Here is a 24,779-nt window from a genome sequence, read left to right as displayed (position 1 = left end):
ACTCGGATAAATGTGGCATTCTTCAGCCTACAAAGTTGACAATTTCCACTACTCTAATGAAAGCCATAAAAGAGATTTTCTCTTAATAGCAGCATTTACAGTAGCTGCAGTCTGGAAAATCTTAGGCTTGCAATCAATATGTGTCTTTAGTCAAGTATTTGTGACAACTTCACAATGTATTATCTTGTCAGGATCTTAAAGTAGTTGATGAAAAGCACTTTTTTCATCCAATCTGCTTTTCTGTGATTGATGAGGTTTCAGGCAGATTTTCCATTGCTCCGGAGACTCCGTATGTCAAGAAGCTTCTCAGGTTCCTGGCAATAGTAATCCGGTGCAGTTTCAGAGATGTTTTCAGACCTAGTTTAAAATATGGGAATGCAAAGATTGAGAGATGATGACAATATTTGTCATATTTTTACATTTGACAGCATTGGTACTGATGCCAGGAAACAGTATTGGAGGCATTTTAGCTTTTTCATTTCTTCTGTCATTGTGCACTTAGGCATTGAGATGGGCAGTGAGGCAGATAAGTGATAGAACTTTGTATTAATAGGCGAAGCTAGTGACACAGCTAGGAGGTCAGAGGGAGACCCTTCCTCCTCCTGGCTGGCCCAGCTCGGCACTTATCAGTCATAATGACAAATGACAGCGTTTGATGAAACAGAGGGGTTACATCATCACTTCCCTAATGAGGGAGCTCACAGCAGGAGGGGAAAAGATGGAACAAGACAAGCAGTATGGAGGGAGAGATGGATAAAAGGAAGATAGACCACTTTATAGTTGCCAAATACCGACGGTTGCCCAGAGATTGTCTATGTTTATCAAGGAATAGATTTTAGGATTGCTCTGGAATACTAGACCTATAAAACTATAATCAGTTACATAAAGGAAGTTTTTCTTAAATGATTGCTTTTGCTTTTGTTTCCAGCTTAATTTGACATTTAAGTGTCCTTTTGATCTCATCGAATAGACGTCTTAGGACAGATACTTGAACCATGCCACTGTACTGAAAGGATTAGAGTTATTTGGAAAGCCATGTGGAAAGAAACAGAGACAGTGTACATTTAAACAGTAGCTCTTAGTTATGAGGCCAGTAGGGACGTAGCTAAAGGAGTTTGCCGAAATATATCCTTTTCATTCATGATATTATCTGTCATAGCATTTGGTGTGACAATAGAATAGCAGCTTCGAAGGCAGCCAGGCCAAAGGACATTCCCTGTATGCCCGTGTCTCTCTGTGTCTTTATGGTTGGCTTTGGACTTGGCGCTGGAGTCCGAGGGGGAGATTATCTGGCCTGTCTGCCTTCAGGAGCTCTCGGGGTTTGTGTCTTTGTGCAGCATTAGAGCAGGCTGGGAGTGCGCCCACCGCGAGAGGGGAAATGTGTTTGACATACGCTCAGCGCACACGGTCGGGGAGACTGGAACAGCAGGATACGATTAATGACCACAGAATCAGATTGTTACAATATGGCTTCCCTCACCCCCACCTTCTTCACCATGGGGCTGTCATATTTCACAGGCTTGCCTGCCTGTGTGTGTCTGTGGCGTGCTTGTGTGTGTGCCTCAGTAAGGAAGGGGCCCTTTTCTCCTCTGTATTTTGTTGTCTCTCCCTCCGTCTTTCATTCTCCCTCCTGCACTCTCACTCTGTCTCTCTCTCTCTCGCTCTCTGTCTTTCTGTGTTGTTGTGGGTCATTTATATGCAACAGTGCATTCTTGGATCTTACAGGAGAGTCTGTTCTCATGGGTTTTGTGGTGTAGTTTGGCTGGTTAGACACATGGAAGCAGGTTCCTGGGTCCATGTTATCATATACATATAGCCTGCAGCAGACCCATCAATTTCTATTTGTAAAATTGGACACACTCATACAAATATTTATATAGCTTCTATATATATCTATCCATCTGTTCATTTTCTTAACCACATATCCACCATATATAATACATGCATATACATGTTATTTGTATTTTCATATAATTATTCCCAATCAAATTTGATTTAAAGTCGTAGAAAAACAAGTTTGTTTTCCACTTTTATAGTTTATGCTGATGAGGCTGCGTTTGACATGTATCGTTGTTAGGCTCATAGCTGTAAAAATATGTCCAGCAAAACCATTGTCAAACATAATAAAGAACAGTTTTAGATTAGGGTTCAGGGAAAAACAAAAACAAAAAAAAATCTGGAAGCCAAATGTTCCAAGATTGTTAGGAGGCTCCTTTAAGGGGACTTCAGGGCGTTGAGGTCAGTGACCAAAGATCAAAAGGTCACACTGAGCATGGATGTACAGAGGTAGAGAATGCGCGAGGAAGAAGAGGAAAACCTTGACAAGGTGTTAAACAGGCACGTTGGATCTGCGCACATAAGCACACGCATAACTAGACCTGCGCTGTGATGTTTGTTGACACGTCTGGGAGAGAAATTCGAAGTGTTCACAGGTATCATAAATCAGGAAGGGGCATGATTTTTCCCAGGGCTTCATGTCACTCTCTGGTGGTCAGTGACACCGGGCTGCGTTACCACAGAAGCAAATTATGAGAGCGTCAGAAGAAACAGTGTTCTGTAGTATAGTTTCAATGCCAGGGGTTAAACAACAAGAAATTAAAATTATTCGTTCAATTCATGCATTTTTTTTCTTTTCTGTTCTTGAAAAACAAATGTGTCCCTACTGATTCTCTACTTCCTGACGTCTACTTGGAATTTCACAGCAAGTTACAGAAAGTGAGAAGGGCAGAGAAAGAAAGAGAGAGCTGGATGTACTGTCTGGCACTTTTGGCTCTGTACCTGGGCACAGCACTCACCCATTTATTGAAATCCCACTCTGTGATCCTGCTATAAAGTGAGCGATTCAAATTTCTCCTTCATCTAGCCCACGTCAAAAGAAAAAAAGAAGAAGAAAAAAGAAACACCCAGTCTCTTCTAGTTTTAATTCTTTTCCCACTGTCTGTTTTTTTCCAGATGTACTGGCTACTTTCTTCTACTCTTATAATCTGACAGAGACACAAAAACATGGCTCCCGTTGAGGTTAAGTTATATTTTTCTTTCTCTTTCACTATTGCACTGTTTAAGTTGCCTTTTTGTGTTTTATGCATCTAACTTGCTGCAGACCTCATTACCCTTCACCCTGTGCTCACTACAAACACCTGTTCCCTGCAGCTGCTGCAGCTTCATTGCACTCTAGGACATCCGAATTGCATGTTTTCCAAACCTCTTGTGGGGAAAAAACACTAGAAATGTTTTTTTAGAAACGTTTTCTTTTCTTGGAAATACATTTGACACCTAATGAAGAGTTTTAAATCACAGGGTGCGTTTGTGCCAGACAATCACCAGCAAAGGGAGGGGGCCATCGAAGTATCTGTAAAACAAAAAAGTCGGAGCTGCAGAACAGCTAACATCAGCGTGCTCTCCTGCACCTTGTTTTAAAGTATTCCCTTCTGCTCGCAATGACGCTAAAATTGCTGATCCTTCAGAGGTAGTTGGAAAGCATTAAACTACCTGTGGAGAAAATAATAGAGGCACACAGCTGAATCATACCAAGCCCTTTCCGATCGCCATCCCAGTACTGCTACCAATTAATGCTCTTAAGAGGCTGCCTGCATGGATACATTATTTTTCTTTGACAGACCTATAAAATTATATGATAAAATGTTATAATTACCAGAGCTCTGCTTTTGTCTGTAGACTTTGCTTACACCCTGTTGTCAGCCAGTTTTGTAAAAAGTCAGATTTCCTGCAGCTATAATCTGTCGGCAAACAATGAGCACCAAATCACAAGACACAAGTCAGAGACTAGCTTCTAAACTAAAACCAGGCTACTGATTATTTTGGTCGCAGTGAAATGATAATGATAAAAGTGATTTAAGCAAGTTCTGATGGTAAATATGCTGTTGGCTCTAGTCAGTAATACTCCTGGCCTTCTGCTGATATTCAAAAGCTCCACTCTCAAAGGAAAAGAGACAGCTCATATCTTAACACATGCAGGCCACTGGGTTCAGCAAAAGAAAGAGCTGTACAGAAGGAAAGGAGGAAAAAAGTAGGACACATATAAATGCTAAAAACAAATAAATATACATGACCATGCAAAATTTCTTTCATTTCTTCCTTTAGTACAAACTGGCTGCTGGTTTGGTTGTCACTTTCTGTTGCTGTGACAAAGAGTCTCTCTGTGTTTGATTAATTGGTTTACTGCCAGGTTAGGTACTGGCTGTTTCTCTGGAATCTGCATTTGGCCATGAACTTTACTTTTACATGTTGGTTGAGGTATTAACTTATTTAGACTGGGGATTAAGGCTTACTGGTTGTCCCGTAGATGGAATGGACAAACATAAGGGAGGTATGTTTGAGATACCGGGGTCTGTCAGTAAAGAACAGGCTGCTGAACGGCTAATAATGCTCTGCAGCTTGTGTCACAGCAGTGGCTTTGCAGACAACCAACAAAGATATAAGAAACACAAACAGTGCACTCCCATTTCATGTAAAAATTCTCCCAGCCTGTGCCCCAGGAAGAGAATTAGATAACTCGATAGTTAAGAAGTCGTCGTTTTTATGCAATAACAGAAACGGACAATTATGATCTAAGAAAAAAAGCAACCTAATATTTCTCCTGTTTCTAATTTATGAGCTAAAAAGTCTTATTAAAAAGATGAATGCAATAGTAATTCCACTCTATTTATTTTATAAATAGGTGTGGTTTAACACTGAAACAAAACAGGAACTAGGTTTCATGCCTGACTTACATGCCTCATAGTTTCTCCATGTACATGACAGCTTCGGCTTTGTCTCAAGGATCAGCTAGCAGAGCTTGGCTTATTTCAAGTCCTCATGCCCTGCGAGAATGGCATCAGTTTTACCGACATGTCAGTTTGACTTTTCTCAAACAATCTGTCCCAAATAAGCAAATATGGACAGTTAAATGATATGTTCTGTCAAGACTTGTCAGGTACAGAGTCGCAGTAAGAGACAAATTACTATATCTGTGGCTGGTTCATCAACAAAACTTTAAGTGTCTTAACTGGAAACAAATGGAAACATGGATGGAAAATCTCATCTCTATTACTGGAGAGAATCCTTCTTTGAACAATGAGGGATAATAGAGATATGGATGAGAAACCTTGATTAAATAAAGCTTATAGACAAACCCAGTTGATCCATGTTCTTGTTTAGGCCCCTGGATTCAATTATGGAAGACTGTCTTGCTAATACATGTTTTTTTCTGTAATACATGCTTTTTGTTTGTATTTTTATTTTTATTTTTTGCATTTTACGTACCACATACTCATATAAAACACATGCTTTAGGCATGTTTTTGACTGACACCAAGATTTTACTCATTTATTTATCTTTGACTGATCTTTGACTTCTTAAAAATAAAAAAAATAAAAAATATATATAAATGCCTAAACTGCCAGTCTCATCTTATTCATTGGCTGTGCACTTTAGCACAAACCACCCACTGCCAGACCTCACCTACCTTCCTCCCAGACTGAGCTGGGGCTCATGAGGCCTCAGACACACTTAATGGGATTATGGTAATATAATTTTGTGCCGCTGACCTCGGGCTGGTGCCAGGTTTCTTCCACATCCTCAGACAAAGGCACAAAACTCACCAAGGGTTCTAGCAGGCTGGCCCGGCTCGGCCTCTTGGCACAGGCCGCTCTCCTCCTAGGGCCTGTGGAAGATGGATGGCTTTGGGGCAAAGTCTTACTTCCTAAGTCTGCTCCAACAGTAACAAAGCAAAACTGAGCAGTGACGGTTGTGAAATTTTATTGTAAATATAATCTCACAATAGAAAGAAGACTATTGTTGCTCATGTAATCACATTGCGATTTCGGCTATACACCACCTAATGCAGTTCAGGACGGAGGAAATGTGCCCTTTATTTGCTCCCCATTTACTCCCACAGTAGTTCTTCAGCTGAGGGTGTAGCCTCCATGGAAACAGCCTTGTAGTCAGCTTGTCTTGCCATGTGATTTAGTGTAGTTCATCTGGATGTGTCTTAATAGTTTCAGAAGCAACTTTATGGACTGGATGAGCAATTTAAATTCTTTATACAGGACATTGAAACAATCCTGTCATCAATAAACTAAATATCATCCATAATATTTGGTTTCATTGAACATCTGCAGTATTTGTTTTTTAAAATTGATGTTCCAAGCAAAAGAAAGCGCACTCACAAAGTCCATCAGCGTACGGTGTGCTTCCAGTATGTTGTTGAGATCGACTTTTGGTTTGTTTCGTTTTACTTTATTGTGTATCTTATTGTCGTCCACTCACCGTGGGTGTATCACCAGATTTTTTTCAGCTTTTCTTTTCTTTTCCTCTTCCTTTTGCCTTTAGAAAGACCACCCATAGGGTTCGGAGGGGGCAGACGTCTCTGCGGAATAATAATGGAGTCGTCCTGGGAAAATTGCCCATGGAAAGGCCTGTCTGAAAAAAAAAAGAAAGAAAGAAAGAAAAATTTGGTCTTGTTTCCGATCCTTCTCGGAAACATTCATCAGGGCACTCCTGCTGTTTGGTGGGCAGACCCATTTCAGCCCCAATCCACTCACTAGCTCGGCAGGCTGGGACGCTTAGTTTAGAAAGATGCTTTTCTTTTTTCTTTTTTCTTTTTTTTTGCTGTGCCCAGATTTGTTTTTAATATAGATCCCCAGTAATGATAGGCTGTGACTGTATATGTCGTTTCCTGAATATCTGATGTTGTGCAGTTGCTTTGAATTGTTAACAGAAGTTATAATCAGGGAAAACGTTATTATCATTTCTTGTGGCAATTTTTTGGGATGAATTACATTAAATTTAACATTACTTTTGACTCGCCTCTGGCCAAGACCGCCTGTGCCTGCAGAAAAGCCTGAGAAATGAATCACTGTGGTCTCACACAGGGAAAACCTCAGTACTGATGTCATTTCCTGGCGTGGTGCTACCATTTGACAAAACTACATGACACATCATTCTGATGAAATACGATGAAAGTCACTATCATCATGTTCTCTATTATCTCTATGTTTTCTTTTTTCTACTGAAGTCAGAGAAATTCAAACATGTCCTATCCAGACTCTCTGTGAATAATAAAAGATAAACATTCAAACACCTTTCCTCTGTAACAGAGTGACTTAGACTCACTTGATTCACCCTGAATCAATCAAGTGAGTTTAACTCGCATAGAAGGAACAACAGAAACTATACTCAGAGAAAGGATCAATTAAAAGAAATGATCAAAAATATACTTTTTAGAAATATTAAAGCAAAAAAGGCAGGCTAATATTTTACCAGAAGTGTTAATATGATCACCTTATGTGTTCTGAATTGATCTGGATTGATTTTGGGGGGAGCTGGACTTGCAAGTGTAAACACTTAACATTTTCCCATGCACTAACACTGCCAACAACCTGAGAGTGAAACAATTTAGCAAAAATGTTTTGGTCATTTCCTATAACTAGTGAACCTGTGTTTACTAAAGTTGACTTTTTTTCTTTGTTTACTGAACAGAAATGTTGGCCCCAGTTTAACTTTCAGGCAGCAGTTTTCACAAGGAGCCAATCATGTCCTTAGCACTGAGTCACGCCTGCTGGAGCAAGCTCAGGCAGCATCAAGACATTTTAGGTCAGGTAACATTTTATTTTCATTAAGAACTCGTGCTTAACAACTCTTGATGGATTTTTTTCCCTGAGATTTTCTGACAATCAGTGCTTTTAATGATAAAAGGGGCGCTTTTCTTTAATGTTCTTCTGTCCTTTTCTCATGAACGCCCACATCACCGTTCTGCCCTGCTCTGAATCAGCGGTAACTGCCTAAGCCCTGAGGCCCTGCTGCCCTGTTGCCTAGCTCCACGTTTGAGCCACTGGAGGTTCAGTGATGGATGTGCCTCAGGGGCTCTCTGTGGGAGGTAGGTTCAGGGCCTCACATGCCCCGCATGCTCCTCACCGTTAGAGGGGAAGTTTACTACCTTTGTATTTAACCAGAGACACCAAAGTCAAGCCTTAGGACAGTGTTGTGTCCTCAACACAATAAACCTTAAGTGACCGCATATCAGTTTCTGAACGCTTTACCAGAAGCCACAGAAAATCCCAGACCAGATGAACGAAGTAAAGCTGGCGTTATGATGTCACAAAGCATTACTTTTGTATTTTTTTATTACTCTGATCATAAAACTAAATGTTAAACAGCCACTAGACATTTTTCTCTCAGAATAGCAAACAGTTTAGATTATCTAATAAATAAATTAGTCTGATGGACATATTTTTAGAGAAGCAATTTCTCTTTCCCCCTCTTTACATAAGAGTGCAAAATATGGTTAAAAAAGAAAAGAAAAGAAAGAAAAAAAACACATAAAAAAACTTTGGGAGAAAGTCACTCAGACCGATTCCAGTCTGCATTACAATGAGGTGTTGAAATGGTTGATGGGTCTAGTTAATATATCTGGCTCTCTATCCATAATACAGGTTTTGTGTACCTTAGTATGATGTCTAATAAGTAGCTACAGAACAAGGTAAAAAAATGTCCAGTCATCACAGTGAAATGAAGTGCAGCAGTGGATGGCAGGAAAAAGAAAAAAAAGATTTTAGTCCAGTTGACGTGAGGAAAGAGACGTCATCTGTGAATGTGCCTCAAATTTCAACACAAACCTATAGTACCTGATTGTGTTTACACTGTCACTGATTTATTAAGGTCAGCCGTGCTCCAATGTTACGAGGCCAGTAATGACTAAAAAATATTCAGTGTTTAGTTTGTTTCTTTAAGCCGTTGAGTATACAGGCGAGGGGGGCTGGGGGTGGACATACATCTTGGCAGTAGTCCACGGTAATAATGGACCTGTGACCTCACGGTCTGAGAAGGGAGAAGTGTCGATGTGCAGCGTTACCAAACTACTGCTGTTGGTGGATGACAAGCTGGTTCCAAGTAATGCAGAAATTAAATTATCTGTGCAATCTATTATCCCCCCCCCCCCTTTTCTGTTCCAAGGTAATTCAGACTCATCCAGTGGCATCGCCAATCTGCTGATCTCATGTCAGCACCTTTTTGTAACTGGTTTGATGGGGATGTCTCTTCTCACATCAACTGAACTAAATCCTTTTTTTAAAAATACCACCTATTGTTGTTCTCCATCTCCAGTGATGACTAGATGCCTTTTTCCATAACTACTTATTGCACACTGTATTAAGGTACCCGTACTGCCAGAGTGCCCCCGAAACTCTCAGATGTGTTGGTGAGAAATGCTGACAGATGGAAACCACGAGCAGCGCTGTACAAAAACACAGGACGAGACAAGACGTTTTGCTGTTTTGCTTTTATTGCAAACAAATATAATACAAAAGATAAGCTTTTAAGAAAATGCCATGTTTACCTAGGGAAACTGCATTAAGAAGATGACAAAATGGGAACTAATGAGACAGAATATAAAATGGGGAACACAATGTTTTTGATAAACAAACAAACAAACAAAAAACATGTTGATTCCAGCAAATTCTTTACAAAACGGCTGCTTTTATATTCATTTAGACATTTGTTAGAAATAGAGTGACAAAAGGAAAGACTTCCAGTTTTTCTTTTTACTTACTCGTGTAATTATAAGTATTCTGTACATAACTAGATCATGAATAAAAGAAACTTTTATAAGGAAAACATTTACAAATGATAAATAAACAAATTTGTACCACATATGACAGCAACCTATTTCTCCTCAGCTAGCTGCTGCTGAATTAAAACGACAATTGCAAATAGTTATTTTCAAATAAAATTAATGCTAAAGAATAAATTAAGACAAGGGTTAGGAAAAGAAAGTTGAGGCAGAAGGCTTGATAGAAACACACCGGACTCAGACTTGATGGTTGGTGAGAATAATGGGGTCAAAGGTCACTTCTTGTATCTCATCAAGCAGGAAGTCAGAACTTTGCTGTAGTTTTCACACTGCAATTCAAAGTGGACGAAGCCTCACTGCCGTAGCTCTTGAGGCACCAATGGTTTCAAGGCAAAAAAACAAAACGAAAACAAAACAAAGCAAGCATTGCTGTTACAGCTAGCAACACAGTAAGGCCCTTAGGAGAATTACATGGCACCTGCTATAGCGTTTCCAACACAATAAACTTGAGCTAAAGCAAACAAGAAGTAGAATATTTGACTAATTCACTGATGACACGGTCATATCATGGCCAAAAATTCTCATCTATTTCAAACGTGCGTCGCTCAATCCTTGCATCTCATTGGAATTACATTAAAATATGTACAGTACAAAAGTTCAAAGCAGAATATAGGCTATTATGAGACGGCAGTGTCAGTAAACGGTTTCTTACTTCCTGTACAAAAATACATTAGTCAGAAGTAAGGCCACTGAAGGGTGTTTTTACCCGGCATTCCTGCTCTGTTACGTTTGTTAAACCTTCAAATCGTGACGACGAGGGTGCTGATGACACTGAATATGATAGTAATGACAAGAGCAGAACACATACACAGTACATACTAATATATTTATAGCCAGTATGTCCTCACAGAGGATTTAACTTTTTTTAAAACATTATATCTAAAAAAATATAATCACAATTCAAACCAATACAAAAGGCACTGTTGTGAGCCAATCCAAAGATGTGTTTTTTCAGAACCTTAAAAAAAAAAGTTCTTGTCATGTTTTTCTGTTGGCAATGAAAGGTGTGTGACGTAACGGTGCAAAGGCCACCGAGCAGAAAGAAGTCTGGGATATATGTGTTATATAGTCAGTGCTCAGACTGCCTCCTCAGGGCCTGGAAAGTTGTGTGTAAATGGGCTGCTCCCAGTGCTGCGGACTGTGGGTCTGCGGCACAGAGGGCACCCCGGTGGTGTCAGCAATTGGGGTGTACATCGGCCTCTGAGTGGGGCTCACGTAACTAAAGGTGGAGTACAAGCTTGAGCCTTGGCCAGCTGCGTGGCTGTAGTAGGAGTTGGCACCACTTTGGTGGTCTGAATAGTCATATTGTGATCTGGTGATGGAGGGGTAAGAATTGGTGCTGTAGTGCTGGAGGTTGAAGGACCCATAGGTGACATGCTGTGGGGAGCCCTGCTGCTCACTGTAGTGGCTGGGGCTCAGCTGCTCCGTCTTAATCTGGGTGGTTCTCTGTTGACCCTGCTGGCTTTGCTCTCCTCCTCCACCCAGAGTGGTCAGAGAGAGCTGCTGTTGCTGCTGCTGCTGCTGCTTGGACATCCAGGCGTGGGCTCCAACACTAGCTTGCTGGCTGACAGAGGAGCTGTTGATAGGGTAGCCGCTGCTGTAGCCAGCCTGCGCTGCACCATTCACCCCAGCATGGCTGTGTGGTGGCAGGTACTGATCAAACTCATCAACATCGAAGCTTCCTATATTGGAGATGACATCAGTGCTCAGCTCACCGATGTCCACAGCTCCAAAATCAATGTTGAGCTGGCGGCTAGTGCCCTCCTGCATGGGCCGCCCCTCACGTTTCAGATCAGCTTTGCTGGAGGGAAGGTCTGTCTTCGGGGTGGTTGGGGGTGTTGGTGGACCCTGTGACTGACCTAGTGAGACAAAGGCAAAGTTAGACATTTGTTTAGCATAACATTTTTGTTAAAAAAGTTTGAATTTAAGAACATGTTTCCCACATGAGATATAAAAGCTTAACTGTACATGCCTCCAGGAGAGGTTTATTGTAACTACAGGCAGGTGTATTTGCATGATGGCTTGTAAAACCTAATAATCATTAACTACTAATCATTAACAGTTCTCCAGTTAAGGCCCTGAGGGCTTCTAAAAAATATATTTTTAATCCAAACCGGAACTTTTGAAAAAACATAAACATTACAGAAAATATATTTGCTTTTTATTTCTTGTTCCCTCACCTGAGTGCTCTCCCGGAGAGTGCACCTCGCCCATACTTGAAGCCGGAGAGTCGGCCTGCTGCAACGCCTTGAAAATGGCATTTGGAGAGATATGAGTTTGGTCGTTGTCCTCCGGTTCGCTTTGCCCATTCTTGACAGACTTTCTCCGCCTTGGCTGATATTTGTAGTCGGGGTGATCCTTCTTATGTTGCACTCGCAAACGCTCAGCCTCCTCCACAAACGGGCGCTTCTCTACCTCATTGAGCAATCTGAAAATAGCACACGGAATTGTACAAACTTGTTAAACTGCGCTTGGTAAACAGTTGCAGAAGCTAAGCACACTGATTCAATCTGTGCAGTTGGTAATTAGCATTGATCATTACAAAAAAGAAGAAAAAAAAGTTAGCATCGTAATTCTTTAGAAGTCATTGTATGCATAACAATGAACTTAAAATACTCATAAAATCAAAAGCATAGGTGAGTAAAAGCATTCAAACCAAAATACTGCAAAGCTAAACTTGAAAGAGCAGGAATCTATACGTTAATAAATAATGTGCCGCGCACAGCGGCGCGTAAAAGTGCATTGTAAAAGTGAACGATAAACTAAAGCGAGCCTACCTCCAAAGTTTGCCCAGGGTTTTGCTGAGTTCTGCGTTGTGCAGGTGTGGGTATTGATCGGCCAACTTTCTCCGTGCAGCTTGAGCCCACACCATGAACGCGTTCATGGGTCTTTTGACGTGGGGTTTGCTTTTACTCGAGCCGTTGACGCGCACCGGCATAGGCACGAGCGTCCAGTCGTAACCCTTCAACACCTGAGACACCGCGTCTCTGATACACACGGGAAACTTTTCCTCTTCGGTTTCCTTCTTATAGTCTTGACCCATGAGGAGGTGGTTGTCGGACGGACGAGTGTTTTCAGTGTCCGAACCCGACCCGGACGGACAAGGCGAGCCCGCGGAATCCTCAGACATGCTTGGGCTGGGAGCGTCAGAGTGACACTTCTCCTGTTCTTCTGTCATCTTCAGGTAAGGGTCGAGGAGATTCATGCGAAAAAATTAAAGAACAGCTTCTCGCAGTTAAAAAAAATAATTAAAAAAATAGGAGGAAAAATCCTTCTTTCTATATCCAGGTGATATGCCCCAAAGCTGCAGTGTCAGCTTGCCGGGGGCAAACTTTAAAATGAAAAAATAAAAATAAACAAAAAAATAAGAAAAAATAAGTAAATATGGAAATATTTCTGTTCCGCTGAATGCTCACAATTTCGCAGAGAAGAAAACCATCTGTAAGTGGTCGCTTTCGAATACTTAGCTTCGAAACTGTGACTTTGAAGACAAACGTGAGAGAACTGCTGTTGCAGGATTGCTGAAGAGTCTATAGACACGGGAGGCGATGCCTGGATTTATGTTTTAACGGCAAGGAAATGATTGGGGGAAACTTTTTTAGTAGGCGGGACGTAATTTGACTCTGCTCCAGAGCAGTCTTGCAGTCAACAACTGAAAACTCAGCTCAAGTTAGGAAAACGTGTTTTTCCCCTCTTATTGTCTTTCATTTCATTTCAACTTTGTAACTTTGTAACTTTTAAAAGAGCATGCTTATGATATAAACTGATTTAGTTACTCGTACATTAAAATCAGATAAGATGAACTTCCTTTTTATGGTAACAGGCACAAAACCCGCCCCATCTTTAATAAAGGTATGATTGTCATTAAAACTCTTGTATTTTTCTTTTTTAAAAACTTGATTATAAAATCAAGTTTGTTTTTGTTTCTTTACTGAAGTCATACTTACAAATCTTCAACTTTTCTTTAACTTCTTCTTCTTAGATTTATTTTAATACATTTGTTGGTGGAATGTAGATTTGGGATGTTGCAGTTTTAATCCTTTGCTCTACCAACTAAGTTTATCCTTGTGTTTCTGCTATTTTTCTATGATAAATATTCAGCGGTGTGAGTAATTTACAGGAAATAAGTAAAACATTTTATTTATTTATATTTTATAAATACAGGGTCAGTTACGTTAAATCAGAGCTGAGGAACCGATGAAGAGTAGAGCTGATGTTTATGGGTCTTTGAATACAGGGAGGCTGTTATTGTCAAAAACTAGTGCTGCACAGAGACAGCTCTGCCAGTGAGTCCCTGCAGAGCTGCTCCGGAGCGGCAGCCTTCAGTCATCTCAGCTCCCTGCACAGTGCACATTGACCAACAGGGGGAGACAGCAGTCCAGAAACTTGAGAGGAAGCCGTGGATTTGTGGCGGTGCTGCAATGATTAAAACAAATCAGGAGGGTATTTAATTTTTCTTTTCTTTTAATAATTTAAATGTAATCGCCAGTTAAAAATTGTAGCTTCCTATCTGTGGACAATTAGTGGTCCAAACAGGTTGACCGCTCACCCTCATGTTTTCCCCTAAACAAACTCAACAAGTGACATCACTGGTGGTTATTTCTAACGTCATTTAGACAGACTTTCAGTATTATTTGAGTGAGGTAGGTTAGCTTTGGATTTAGAATTGGACGGGTGATTTGTCTTAAGAACTTACACGCAGGTTATATTTAAAAAAAAAAGGTTTTGTCACTCTCTACATATTTAGACTCTAACTTCTACTAATAGTAGATGTACTGTCTTTAAAAAAATCAGAATGCATAAAACATTCATTGATTTTGTTTATACATTTCACAGATTCAAAGTGAGGGCAACTTATTTTTTTTATAAAAAAGAGTGCATGAAAAACATGTCACAATGGCAAAATCTACTTTTCTGGATTTCCTCCAACACTTGTTTTCCTGTGGACAAAGGACACTTTGTTCAGAGTTCAGTCCCTCTAATCCATGTATTCAATTTTAGAAATGAAATCCAACTGTAAGTTATGAGATCACATGGAGACACAGAAAGGGACTGAAAGCTTCCCATTTTTATCAAAACTTTATGATTTGGATTTCTATTAGTGAACGTTTACAAATGCCACTGTGAGAAGTCTCAAAATCTTTGCTGTTAATACATGTTGATATAGCTTTAATGTTGCTTAAATAGAGAATATTTGTCATGGTATGGTGTAGTCAAAATATGTGTTTTAAACATGTACAAAAACTATTTTACACATGTTGATTAATCTCTATATATTTTAAAGAACTCCTTTCCCCCCATTTAAGTGTTCTCTTTTAAAGGTAAAGGTCTATTGTTTCCCGTCTTGTTCCCATGATTTTCATTACATTTATTTTAATTCCCTTCTCATTGTGCTCCTTGCCTTCTTGGTCGACCAGATGTTGTGGCAGACGGCCCTTACAGCTTCCCTTCATATAACTAGATGACATAGATTCAAATGTAAAAAAGGCTGTTGGAGGGAAATACAAGCAGTAGAGGAACATAGTAGAGGTTTGTTGTTTTTCCTTTAATACATAATCTCATTAGAAACTGAATATTTGATCTAATTTACAGAATTTTCAGCTTTTAAACAGACATGGGAAGTGCAAAGAGAGCTGCTGCCTTGTCAGTTTGCGAGGCAGCTCGTCTCGACACACTGAGGAGTAAACCCTGTGATGGCTAACACAGAGGCATCAGAGGAGTGGGACATGTTCGCACCCTCACAGTGCTGACTGCTAAGAGTTTGAGGTGCCCTACACAGTGGCGTACGCTCGGTCAAGGGGACACACATCCTCAGGGGCCGGGCTCAGCGCTTTCGCGGAACACCCACCTGCAGGCTGAGCAGGTCTTGGGAAACTTCTCAGCTTGACTTCGAGCCATGGCGTCAAAATGTTGAGGCAAACACTGGGGGTAAACTGCCAAATCATGTCTTCCACCTCTCCTAGCACTCTCAGATTCCACTGCAACCGTCTGAACAGACCGCCCCTCATTTTTTTCCTTCTTTTTTTCCCCCCTTTCATTTGTGTGTGGATGTGTTAGTTTAGTGGGTGTGCAAATCTTTGTGGTGTTCCCATTGAAGTGTGTGAAAGAAATAGAAATGATAGTTTTTATGAGGAGAATTGGTATTGGCATTGATCTTTTGTTTTCCATATTCTTGTTCTTTAAAAAAAAAAAGATTTTATCCAAATATCTAAAATAAAATAAATAAATAAAAACAAAAAATCCCCCCAGAAGTGGCTTCAAGCACTCACAACTGACATCACATCTGTTTGAGACGTACCACAACTAGCACATAATTCACTAGAAATGCAAAAGACCACAAGAGGGAAAACTAACAAAATCCTTTTTGGCAAAACAAATCAAGTGTCCTTCCGGGTACTTCCTCAGTTTCTCTGTAACTGATTCTTAAACAAGTTATGTCTGAAACAGACCACACTGGTTGCAGTACCCACTGTCAATGGCATTCTCATACGGATGGGCTTCCTCAGTGTTTGCCATTCCAGGTCAGAGTGCTTCGGCACTGCTTTGGCATTTTGCGGTGAGTAAAATTTAAGAGGGACTTTTTAAGAATTTGCCAGCCTTTTACTCCCTGCTCTGACTCTCTTGCACCTCCCTGATATCCCATTCAGAACCACAACAGCTCCACTTCATCAGAAAGACAGAGGAGACAAAAACAGAGCCTAACGGCTTTCCGCCCAAAACACTGCAGATACATTTAGAGGTCAATATTTCAGGAAAATTCTGATTTATAATTAACATAATTTTTAAAAAGCTGATTTAAAATGATACTAAAGTGCACCATGCAGTCACCTCACTCATGAGGTCAAATCAGATTATAGCTTATCTATGTCACTAAGGAAATACCTTCCAACTGAGAAGCAGATGTATTCTGGCCTTCACCCCTGTACAGGTTCAGCTGTGTGTACTAGTCACTGCTGTGCACTTTCTTGCATATTTTCTTCTTGCTTTGACCTCCCCTGGAGATAGTGCAGCAGTAATCTCAGTCTTATCTGCTCTTGGCTTCTAGTAAACTGAAACATTGAAGGTACCTATTGATAGTGTATCTGTAAGGAAGGAAACACACTCTGATTTGGGAAGACAGTGGAACCAATGGTACTTGGTAAACATAAGCTGTTTGGATAGGTGCAACTGCCAAGCATCAGTTTTTAAACAATATTTTAAATTATTTTTTTCCTGGAAGCACACCTGAAAAGAAAATCCAATATTGAACTCAGCTGAGTGACTTTCAGGTACCTTTCATGCCTGCAGGTGAAGTGGCTCAGACTCAGTTTGAATGACAATGAAATGCTAATGAAAGCAGAGTGTGATATCTGTAGGTCACTGGCCTCCATTTCCAATGACAGGCCTTGACCTATAATTATGTCTGAATGACAATAGCTCATTCGGAAGGTGTTGACAAAATGTTATGACATTACCCGAGTCTTTGCAGAGGTCGCTAAGGTGATTGCGCTCTCAACAGGGGACCTCTGGAACGAGAGCAGGTGACAGTCACAAAGCATTACTTGAACAACATTAATGAGCTGCTGCTTTTCTTTTTGACGTAGATAAGTTTTGGAAGACTACGTAAAGAAAGTAGAAAGTTGAAAATCATACACAATAAGCTGTACTCTTGTTCAGTGTAATATACAGTCAAACAACCATAAAAAGCCTCATCACCAAGATAAAAATGTCACAGTGACAATTTGCATAACAAACACTAATAAATTGCAGTTTTTCTTTTTTGTTGCCAGTGAAATACTTTACCCCCCAAGAGCCGGGCCTTCTTGTTTAGGTTATTTTGAGCAGAATGCAGGCAGAGTTGTGAAACTCATCTCTGTCATGGATTTTTGCACGTTTGTGTCTAGAGCGTAGCGCTGACTCAGACTGGCTGACAGTGCTAGCAGCTTCCTGGCACCACTACACATAAAAGCTCCCATCCACGACTCCGGGTGATGTCAGACCAGCGCCTACCCACAGAGACGCTTTTCACGTTGAACCTGTATGCGCCTGGGTCTGGTCTACGAAATGGAATATCATACCCCCTCCCTCCACCTGTTTCAGCGATCAGGTGAAATGGAGACTTTTGTTGTCGCCCGTACTGTCGCAACCTAAAAATAAACTTTAATGTGTTTCCCCTACTTCCCCTTCTTGTCTACGTCACCTGCGCCTGTTTAGATCCCCATTTGTTTATTTCTCAGTACAGCATTTGTTTATGTGCTGGCTGATATTTGCTTATTCTCAGTGACATTAGAGTGTTTACACTGTTAAACACATGGGTTTAAATACTAAGAAGAAATTACCCACACTGCACCTATTTACTCCTCTGTCAGCTTTCTCCCCCCTTTTCTCTTGTTTCATTATCCTCCCAACTTAACCTGGCTCTTTCAGCACGGCTCATTTTCTGGGAGCACCGATGAAAAGGGGCCATTCTTTCCACACGGTCATGGAGATACTAGAAATACCAAGTTAATGAAAGAGTGATGATATCTAATCACCTTCCAGAGCATAGCACCTGCATCAGAGCCAGTGCCCCAACCTTTGCAGAAATCTCGCAAACGGATGCTCTACAGATGCACTTCCTCTTAGCTGCTCACCATGTGCCTTTGATACCGCTTGTTGCAGGAGAAGCAGGAATATCTTGTGTGGTCAGAAAAAAACTAGTCTTCTTAAGTGTTCAGGGATTTCAGCATTAGACCGTGGCAATAAGATTATTACATTCAGAAAGGGCAGAGGTGAAATGAACAATGACATACTTCAAGGGCTTTAAAACAGTGTCTTATTACAGGGGGGGGGGGGGGGGGGGGAAAGCCAAGTCTATTCTTGTTAAAACTTATTTCAGAGGAAAGGAAAAAGAGAAGGAAGAGAAGGTGAACAAATTGCTTTTAGTGACTGTAACCTGTGGAGACGGGGTTAAATTTGAATTTTGACAACTGACTGCGAGATTCTGACTCCAGACAGTTTGGATTTTATTTCCACAAAATATGATGCTTTTACTGTTATCATTTATGTGCTGTGGAAAACAAAGACCTCTTAAAATATAGTTAAAACTTGTTATTAATGGTTTACATAGTGGGTTAAGTGTAATAATACAACGTTTTAAAACTCAGTAAGTTACAAATGACCTAATTGGGTTTAAAAAAAGGAGCAATCAATATCACCTTTACTATTTTCTTTACTGTTCCTACACCATGCAGTCCAATAATTTCATACACAGAAAGCATGAAAACTGTTCTTAAATATGAGAGGCTTTCTCCTCACATTAGTCTTTTGAGTTTTCATCTTTTTATTTTGCTAAACCTTTTGGAGTTATCTAATGATCACTTTGCAGCATGACACGCAGCGTATGTAGACTGTGAGAGACATAAGGTGATACGTGCCAAACATAACACAGCTCTCACGCCTGTGTGTATGTATGTCTCCCTTCTCTCATTCCTCCATTTCTTCCTTCCAGCTCCCTTTGGGTGCTTCTGTGTTCTGGCTGGGTCAGACACAGCAGGGAAGCGCCATCTAATTGGAGCAGCCCAGCGGTGCTGGCCCTGAACCTCCGGGAGCCAGGCTCATGCATTCTAATGTTACTCTGAAAGGAAATTGTTCTCCACTATTTCCTGATATCCAATATTTGAGCAGTTTGGTTACCTTTCTTAGTAGGAGTAAGAAAACTCTAACTGATTTACTGGATTTGCTGCACAGTTGAGTACCATCTTGTTTGCTGTAGCTTGCTGTGTCCGGGCATCAGTTTCTGGGCTATCTGATTATTGGCCCTGTATTTTAAAGAGGAGTTTACACTATTAGAAAGAACTACTGGAACTACTGGAGCACAAAGCAAAGCACTGCTCCTGCTCACAAATAATTAACTATAGCAGAATTGGATCATTTATCTTTAACCTTTAAATGAGTGTCTGAACGTGTCAGTTTGGGAAACTGCAAGCATGCATGTAAAAGTGAAAACAAGGAGGCAATAGTCAAATGCATAAATATGTTCTCTATATTAGCTGAAGTAAAAAAATAAAGTAACAGGTAAATATAATCCACTGTGGTAAAGCTTCAAAGAAACTCTTGCAAACAAGAGATGGTGAAGTGAGGCGGGTGCAGCAGAGGAGCAGATCAGATGACTCTAATGATGGGGCATGCAGGCAAGAAAGCATCATTAAATTTAGCCACAAACAAGCTTTTTTTTTTTATTACTGAATGACTGAATGAATGAAACCCAAAACAAGAGAAGCAAGCAGATGGTGACTCTTGCTTTGATTTTAGAAGAAGTTGAGAGATAACTCCATCTGGACAGAGAAAAGGAACATTTGAATCATGAAAAAGAGTATCGGGAAGCTATGACCCTCTTATTTCACTGCCACGGACACACTGTAATTAACCATCTAGAGTTACACAGCACCTACACCTCAGCGCACTCCTGTGACCTGAAACTGTGGCTCCAGCGCACTTTGGTTTGGTTGAAGTTGCTCACTGAAGCTTAACTCTTTTTTTTTTAACAATAGTATCTATTTAGAAGAACATGCAGGTGGCAGACCCTGAGAAGGAGCTGATGAAAACCAGTGGATGTATACAGTGTTGATGAGCATGTGGGGAGTGGAAGGTCTGGACGGTAAACCCAATCCACATCTCTTGGGATGGCGCTTAAAGTAGTGCACGGAGCAGGGAGAAAATGGAATACCTCCGCACGTTTCCCACCAGCCCAAAGATCACAAGTGCAAGGGAGGGAGAGCTTGCAACAGAGACTGCGTGCAGTCCCACAGGGGGTAAAATGGGCAGTAGTGCTGGCTAACAGCAAGTAAAAAACAACAACATAAGGAAAAAAGGAGAATATGAGGTGAAAGGGAAAGAACGCAACGTTACTTGGCAGTTTTAGTTTAGTTTATATAAGAATTTTGTTTATGAATTTTGCCATCTGGCTTTGACTTAAAGATATAAGAGAGAAAACAGAAAGCATATACATATACAACTATTTGTTTATTTTAAGAAACAGCTGTGAAATCCTTCATTCATATTGCATGGCACACATTTGGCCACTTTCATATTAGTATGAACCAAAAGCCAAATGTGAAAATGGAGATGTAAATCCTCTTTTTAGGCGTGACTAGGAAGAGTTTTGTCCATGGCGGTGACAGGACATACTGTACTCGGGCGCCTCCTCAGCAGGCGCCAGCTGATTTTTATCTGTGTTGAAAACTGTCTCCGCTTCCCCAACTTCTCCGCTCTCTGGGGTTCTGCATACATTTCTCACTGGCATGATTGAAGTCAGGTATTTCTTTATCAGACCGGTCCAAAATCTACCATCTTTTGGCTTGATCATGAAGCAGTTATTACTTCTACTTACTCTACTACTTAACCCATCATTAAGCAAATCTAGCAGAGTAAAATGGATTTTCCAGTCTGTTGATACTATTCTGTTTTGTTTTTGTTTGCATAGCTTGTTTTGCTTTCATCCTCGCATTAAGGCAATCCATTTTTGAACTGTGCCGTGCATCAGCGTTTATGTAAGATACATAGGTCTTTGGTGACTGAATGTTGCTGATATATTTGTTATGGATACTGTTTTGCTTATGAATATTTAGCAGCTGAAGGTTAAAGTAATCCCTTTGTTGCATCTGGGTGAATGCTGAGTGAAACCTGGATTCCTGTGTATGGAATTAAAGAAAATCCTCTGGGTTTCTTCTTTTTCTTCTTTTGTTTTTGGAGGACTTCTGGTCTTAATTAGCCAGTGAGGTGCTCTTTGCCTGAAGGTTGGCAGGGTGGCTGTCTCAAATACGGTGGATCTCAGTGCTCTGCATTGCCATTACAGTTTCAGTGAAACTATAATGGTGGAGCCAATTGCATAAATAATGTTCTCATCCATCTGTAGTGGAGACTAGAGAGGATTAGCATCCCTCTAATGTAAATTGCTTAATGGGTAGACACAATGCTAACAGAGTTTTGCCTCCATCTGTATTATTTGGATCAGTTTTTTACTATGAACAGCAGAATTATTAATTTATCTTTTTCAGTAAAACATTCTGTGACATCAATGTTATCATCATTATCATCACCACTATCTATAAAATCCACAGTTTGATTACTGAGGCAGCCTGAAAAGTCACATTACTTGGGGAAAAAAGCATCAGCATTGCTGGATTCATCACTTCACTTCGATGCTCAGTGGTATTACGTTTTTTTTTCTACTCAGGCAGTTTACTATGCAATTGATGAAGCGTCACTCCCAAATCAAAACCATAAAGGAATGTCCTTGCCTGCAATTCCCTAAACCGTCTCTTCCCTGTTCTTCCTCTACGCCTCTCCCAAAAAACCAAAAAATAAAAAATAAAAAATCTCCCTGCTTTACCCTTCAATGAAAATCCAGATTACTAAACCTCACAGCCATTCACTCAGACAGACTAATGGAGGCCAGATATGCCTTACAGTCTGTCATAAGATTTCTGCAACACTCAGAGCCTGATCACCATTTAACAGTTGTCTCACCAATTATTGCTTATGCTCTGCAAAATGTTACCTATTGCATATGAAAAGGTAGAATACGGTGAAACCAACAACAGATGTGTAATCACCGCCTGCCTGAAAGAAAAAGGCCAACAAAGTTACAACAGGACACATGAGCAGGACCGCTGCCAAAAAAGCATGCATTTAGGTTTGAAAGAAATGCATCAATAAGCTGATTAGCCACTCGGTGGCATTAGGAGTTCCAGCTTTAGCGATTAACCTGCATTTTCAGATGTAGCTCTGTTGCCGTATTAATATTGCACATGACAATTATGATATGCATAGAAAAATTTTACAGCAAGAAACCAATGTTGATAGTTAGGGTCCAACAACAGTTTATCACTTTTTCTTCTGTGCAGTTTGCAAGTTTTTGTGGTTATGATAACATCATTGGACAGGAAACACAAGTTGTCTGATGATAAAGTTTTTAATTATGAAACCATTAGCAGATTAGATAACAGCAGTATTTGAAGTCAAAACATCAACATTGCTTTAATGTTTCTATTACAATTCGTACTCTTGTAGGGAATTGATGAGTGTGCAGCATTATAGAAACCAAGTAACAACTGCAACTTTTTTTCAGAGGGAGGTTTGTGATCAAAAACTGCTTGTTTTTGCTGATGTTGTTGAGTTGTGAGAGTTTACCCTTGAATTTGGTATAAGGTGGGAGGATAGCCGACGTCTTCCGGGCAGCTGAACGGTCCCCTCTGCCTTACTTCCTGAAGGGCACGAGGTGTTCCACCCTGAATGTTTAAATCCTAGGGGCTGGCTATAGCACCTCCATTTTCATTACTGTAGCACAATGTGTGATTTGCCTCAAGCAAATAATGTTATGGTTTTTAATTGTATGGCATATTTACAATCATTAGTAATAATTTATTTTACAGAAGACAAGAAAAGGAAATGCTTGTAGCCTTGTATTTAAGTACATGTCAAAATTGTCACGTTGGCTACTGTTAATATTTAAAGGCAAATGTTCCTGAGATCATTTCATTTGGAGAAGATTTTATGATATTTCCATAGCCATTCCAAAGCTGTTCTATCTGTTACATCTTCTTCCACTTTTCACCTTTCCTCAGCTACTAATCGTAACTATATTTTGTCATTACCACAAACGTTAGCCATGCTTGAATCCTTGAAAACACAGACACACCAAAAAAGAAAACACCACTCTGTAAGGGGTACATCGATTTGGTCGTAAAAGCCACTTGTAAAATAAATGTATCCCTTAAAAGTAGTGAAATGAATATTTATTAGATCTTTGTGTATTCGATGACTTTATTTTAAAGGGGTTTTTTTTACGCTTCCTCGGGGTGACTATAACCTTTACCTTTAGGGTAGTTTTTATTTGTATTTGTGGAGGCTTTCTCGAAAATCATCTAACAGTCATATACTTTAAAAAACATTTGCCATATTGTTTTCAACTCCTTTTTCGAATGTATTTTGCAGAATCAGCACGGAAAGAGAGACAGAAAGACATTTCTGCTGTGCAGCCTTTACACTTTCTCAGCTAATTTTCAGCCTTGCAGGCATTCTCCTGCGCTGAGGTTTGAGCTGTAACGCATGTGCTTGGCAGTCATCTCATTTCTCTGTTTGAGTCCAGATGTTGCTTTGGCTGATGCACAGCACACTTGTCAAATGAAACCTAGTGATGTTTAAGTGGCAATTAGTCTCTTTGTGCTCAAGTGTATCTACACACTTGAATGTGCACAGACACACATACTCAAGCAGAAATCTGCCAACAAATCTGCATTTGCCAGGAGGTAATCATTTCCATGTTGCGCTATAAGAACTCAGCAGCTTTTTCTTTGCAAGTGTCTGCAAACATATGCAAATTGAAGCAATATTGCAAAGGTTGCAATTTAAAAGACCTGTAGTAGGACTGTTTGGTATAAAACCCTATCTTGGAATCTTGGAAGGAAACACAGCAGACTTTGCACCTGGTATGTGGTTAAATTACTTGTGCTATAAGTCCAATTTTTATTTCATCTCATAACATTTGATCAGTCGATCAATACTTTTGCTTTTCTTTTAAAAATAATGCCAGCAGTTGCTAAAACTTGAATTTTGTTGGCAATCCTGTGGAAAAGTTTGGGAGGGAAAGGAGTGGCAAAAGGAAAAGGGTGGAAACACTGGGTAGGAGGGGTGGTGCAGTGGCTGGGAGGGGCTGCTGGAGCTGACATTCCAAGTCCTCAGCCCTATTTAGGCTTGTAATATTTTCTTCATGTCCACACGGACACTGGTCATAAAATTGTCTTTTGACTTATTGCTTTATTACTGGGATATTTTTCATACTCAGATCAGGTAACTGCAGATCAGGCGAGCTTGATTCTGACCCTCACTAGTGAATAATCACTGCTTTTCCTGCTTATACTGGAAATTACTCACGTTGAAACAAAGCATCCACTGTGGTTATTTTTCTCCATCTGTGGTCTGACCTCTGATCTTCAGCAAATAAATCAGCTCTTATTAATCCCCAATTGAAAGAATCATGTCCAAAATATTGCCACAGCATGTTTATGTATGAATTGTCTATTTGTCACAACACTGAGAACACGTGGAGAAAAAAAGAGTGATCCCTGGGGCACTTTTATGGCTCCTGGTTTTATAAGACAAGGGTGGAATGGTAGAGGTGAGGGGGAGT

The 24,779-nt window shown here is 40.3% G+C and overlaps 1 protein-coding gene across 1 annotated transcript; it reads right to left on the bottom strand.

Moving 5' to 3' along the window:
* Positions 1 to 9,314: 9,314 nt before the first annotated feature.
* LOC113020716 (transcription factor Sox-9-A-like) lies at positions 9,315 to 13,194 on the bottom strand. The gene is made up of 3 exons (XM_026164918.1): positions 12,406 to 13,194; positions 11,809 to 12,056; positions 9,315 to 11,487 (listed from the first exon to the last, which is right to left on the bottom strand). Exons 1-3 carry the CDS (start codon positions 12,831 to 12,833, stop codon positions 10,718 to 10,720), a joined length of 1,446 nt encoding a protein of 481 aa, XP_026020703.1. The 5' UTR covers positions 12,834 to 13,194; the 3' UTR covers positions 9,315 to 10,717.
* Between the last annotated feature and the right edge of the window lie 11,585 nt (positions 13,195 to 24,779).

Source organism: Astatotilapia calliptera, chromosome 4, assembly GCF_900246225.1.
Source record: "Astatotilapia calliptera chromosome 4, fAstCal1.2, whole genome shotgun sequence".
In the NCBI taxonomy this organism is placed as follows: domain Eukaryota; kingdom Metazoa; phylum Chordata; class Actinopteri; order Cichliformes; family Cichlidae; genus Astatotilapia; species Astatotilapia calliptera.
This window is presented reverse-complemented; position numbering and strand designations above follow the sequence as displayed.

What these genes read in the sequence shown, in the direction of transcription:
- LOC113020716 (XM_026164918.1), bottom strand. Translation starts at nt 12,833, where the DNA reads ATGAATCTCCTCGACCCTTACCTGAAGATGACAGAAGAACAGGAGAAG. An exon ending in ACCCTGGGCAAACTTTGGAG is followed by an intron (nt 12,057 to 12,405) that starts GTAGGCTCGCTT and finishes TGCTATTTTCAG; the next exon opens with ATTGCTCAATGAGGTAGAGA. An exon ending in CTCTCCGGGAGAGCACTCAG is followed by an intron (nt 11,488 to 11,808) that starts GTGAGGGAACAA and finishes TTGTCTCACTAG; the next exon opens with GTCAGTCACAGGGTCCACCA.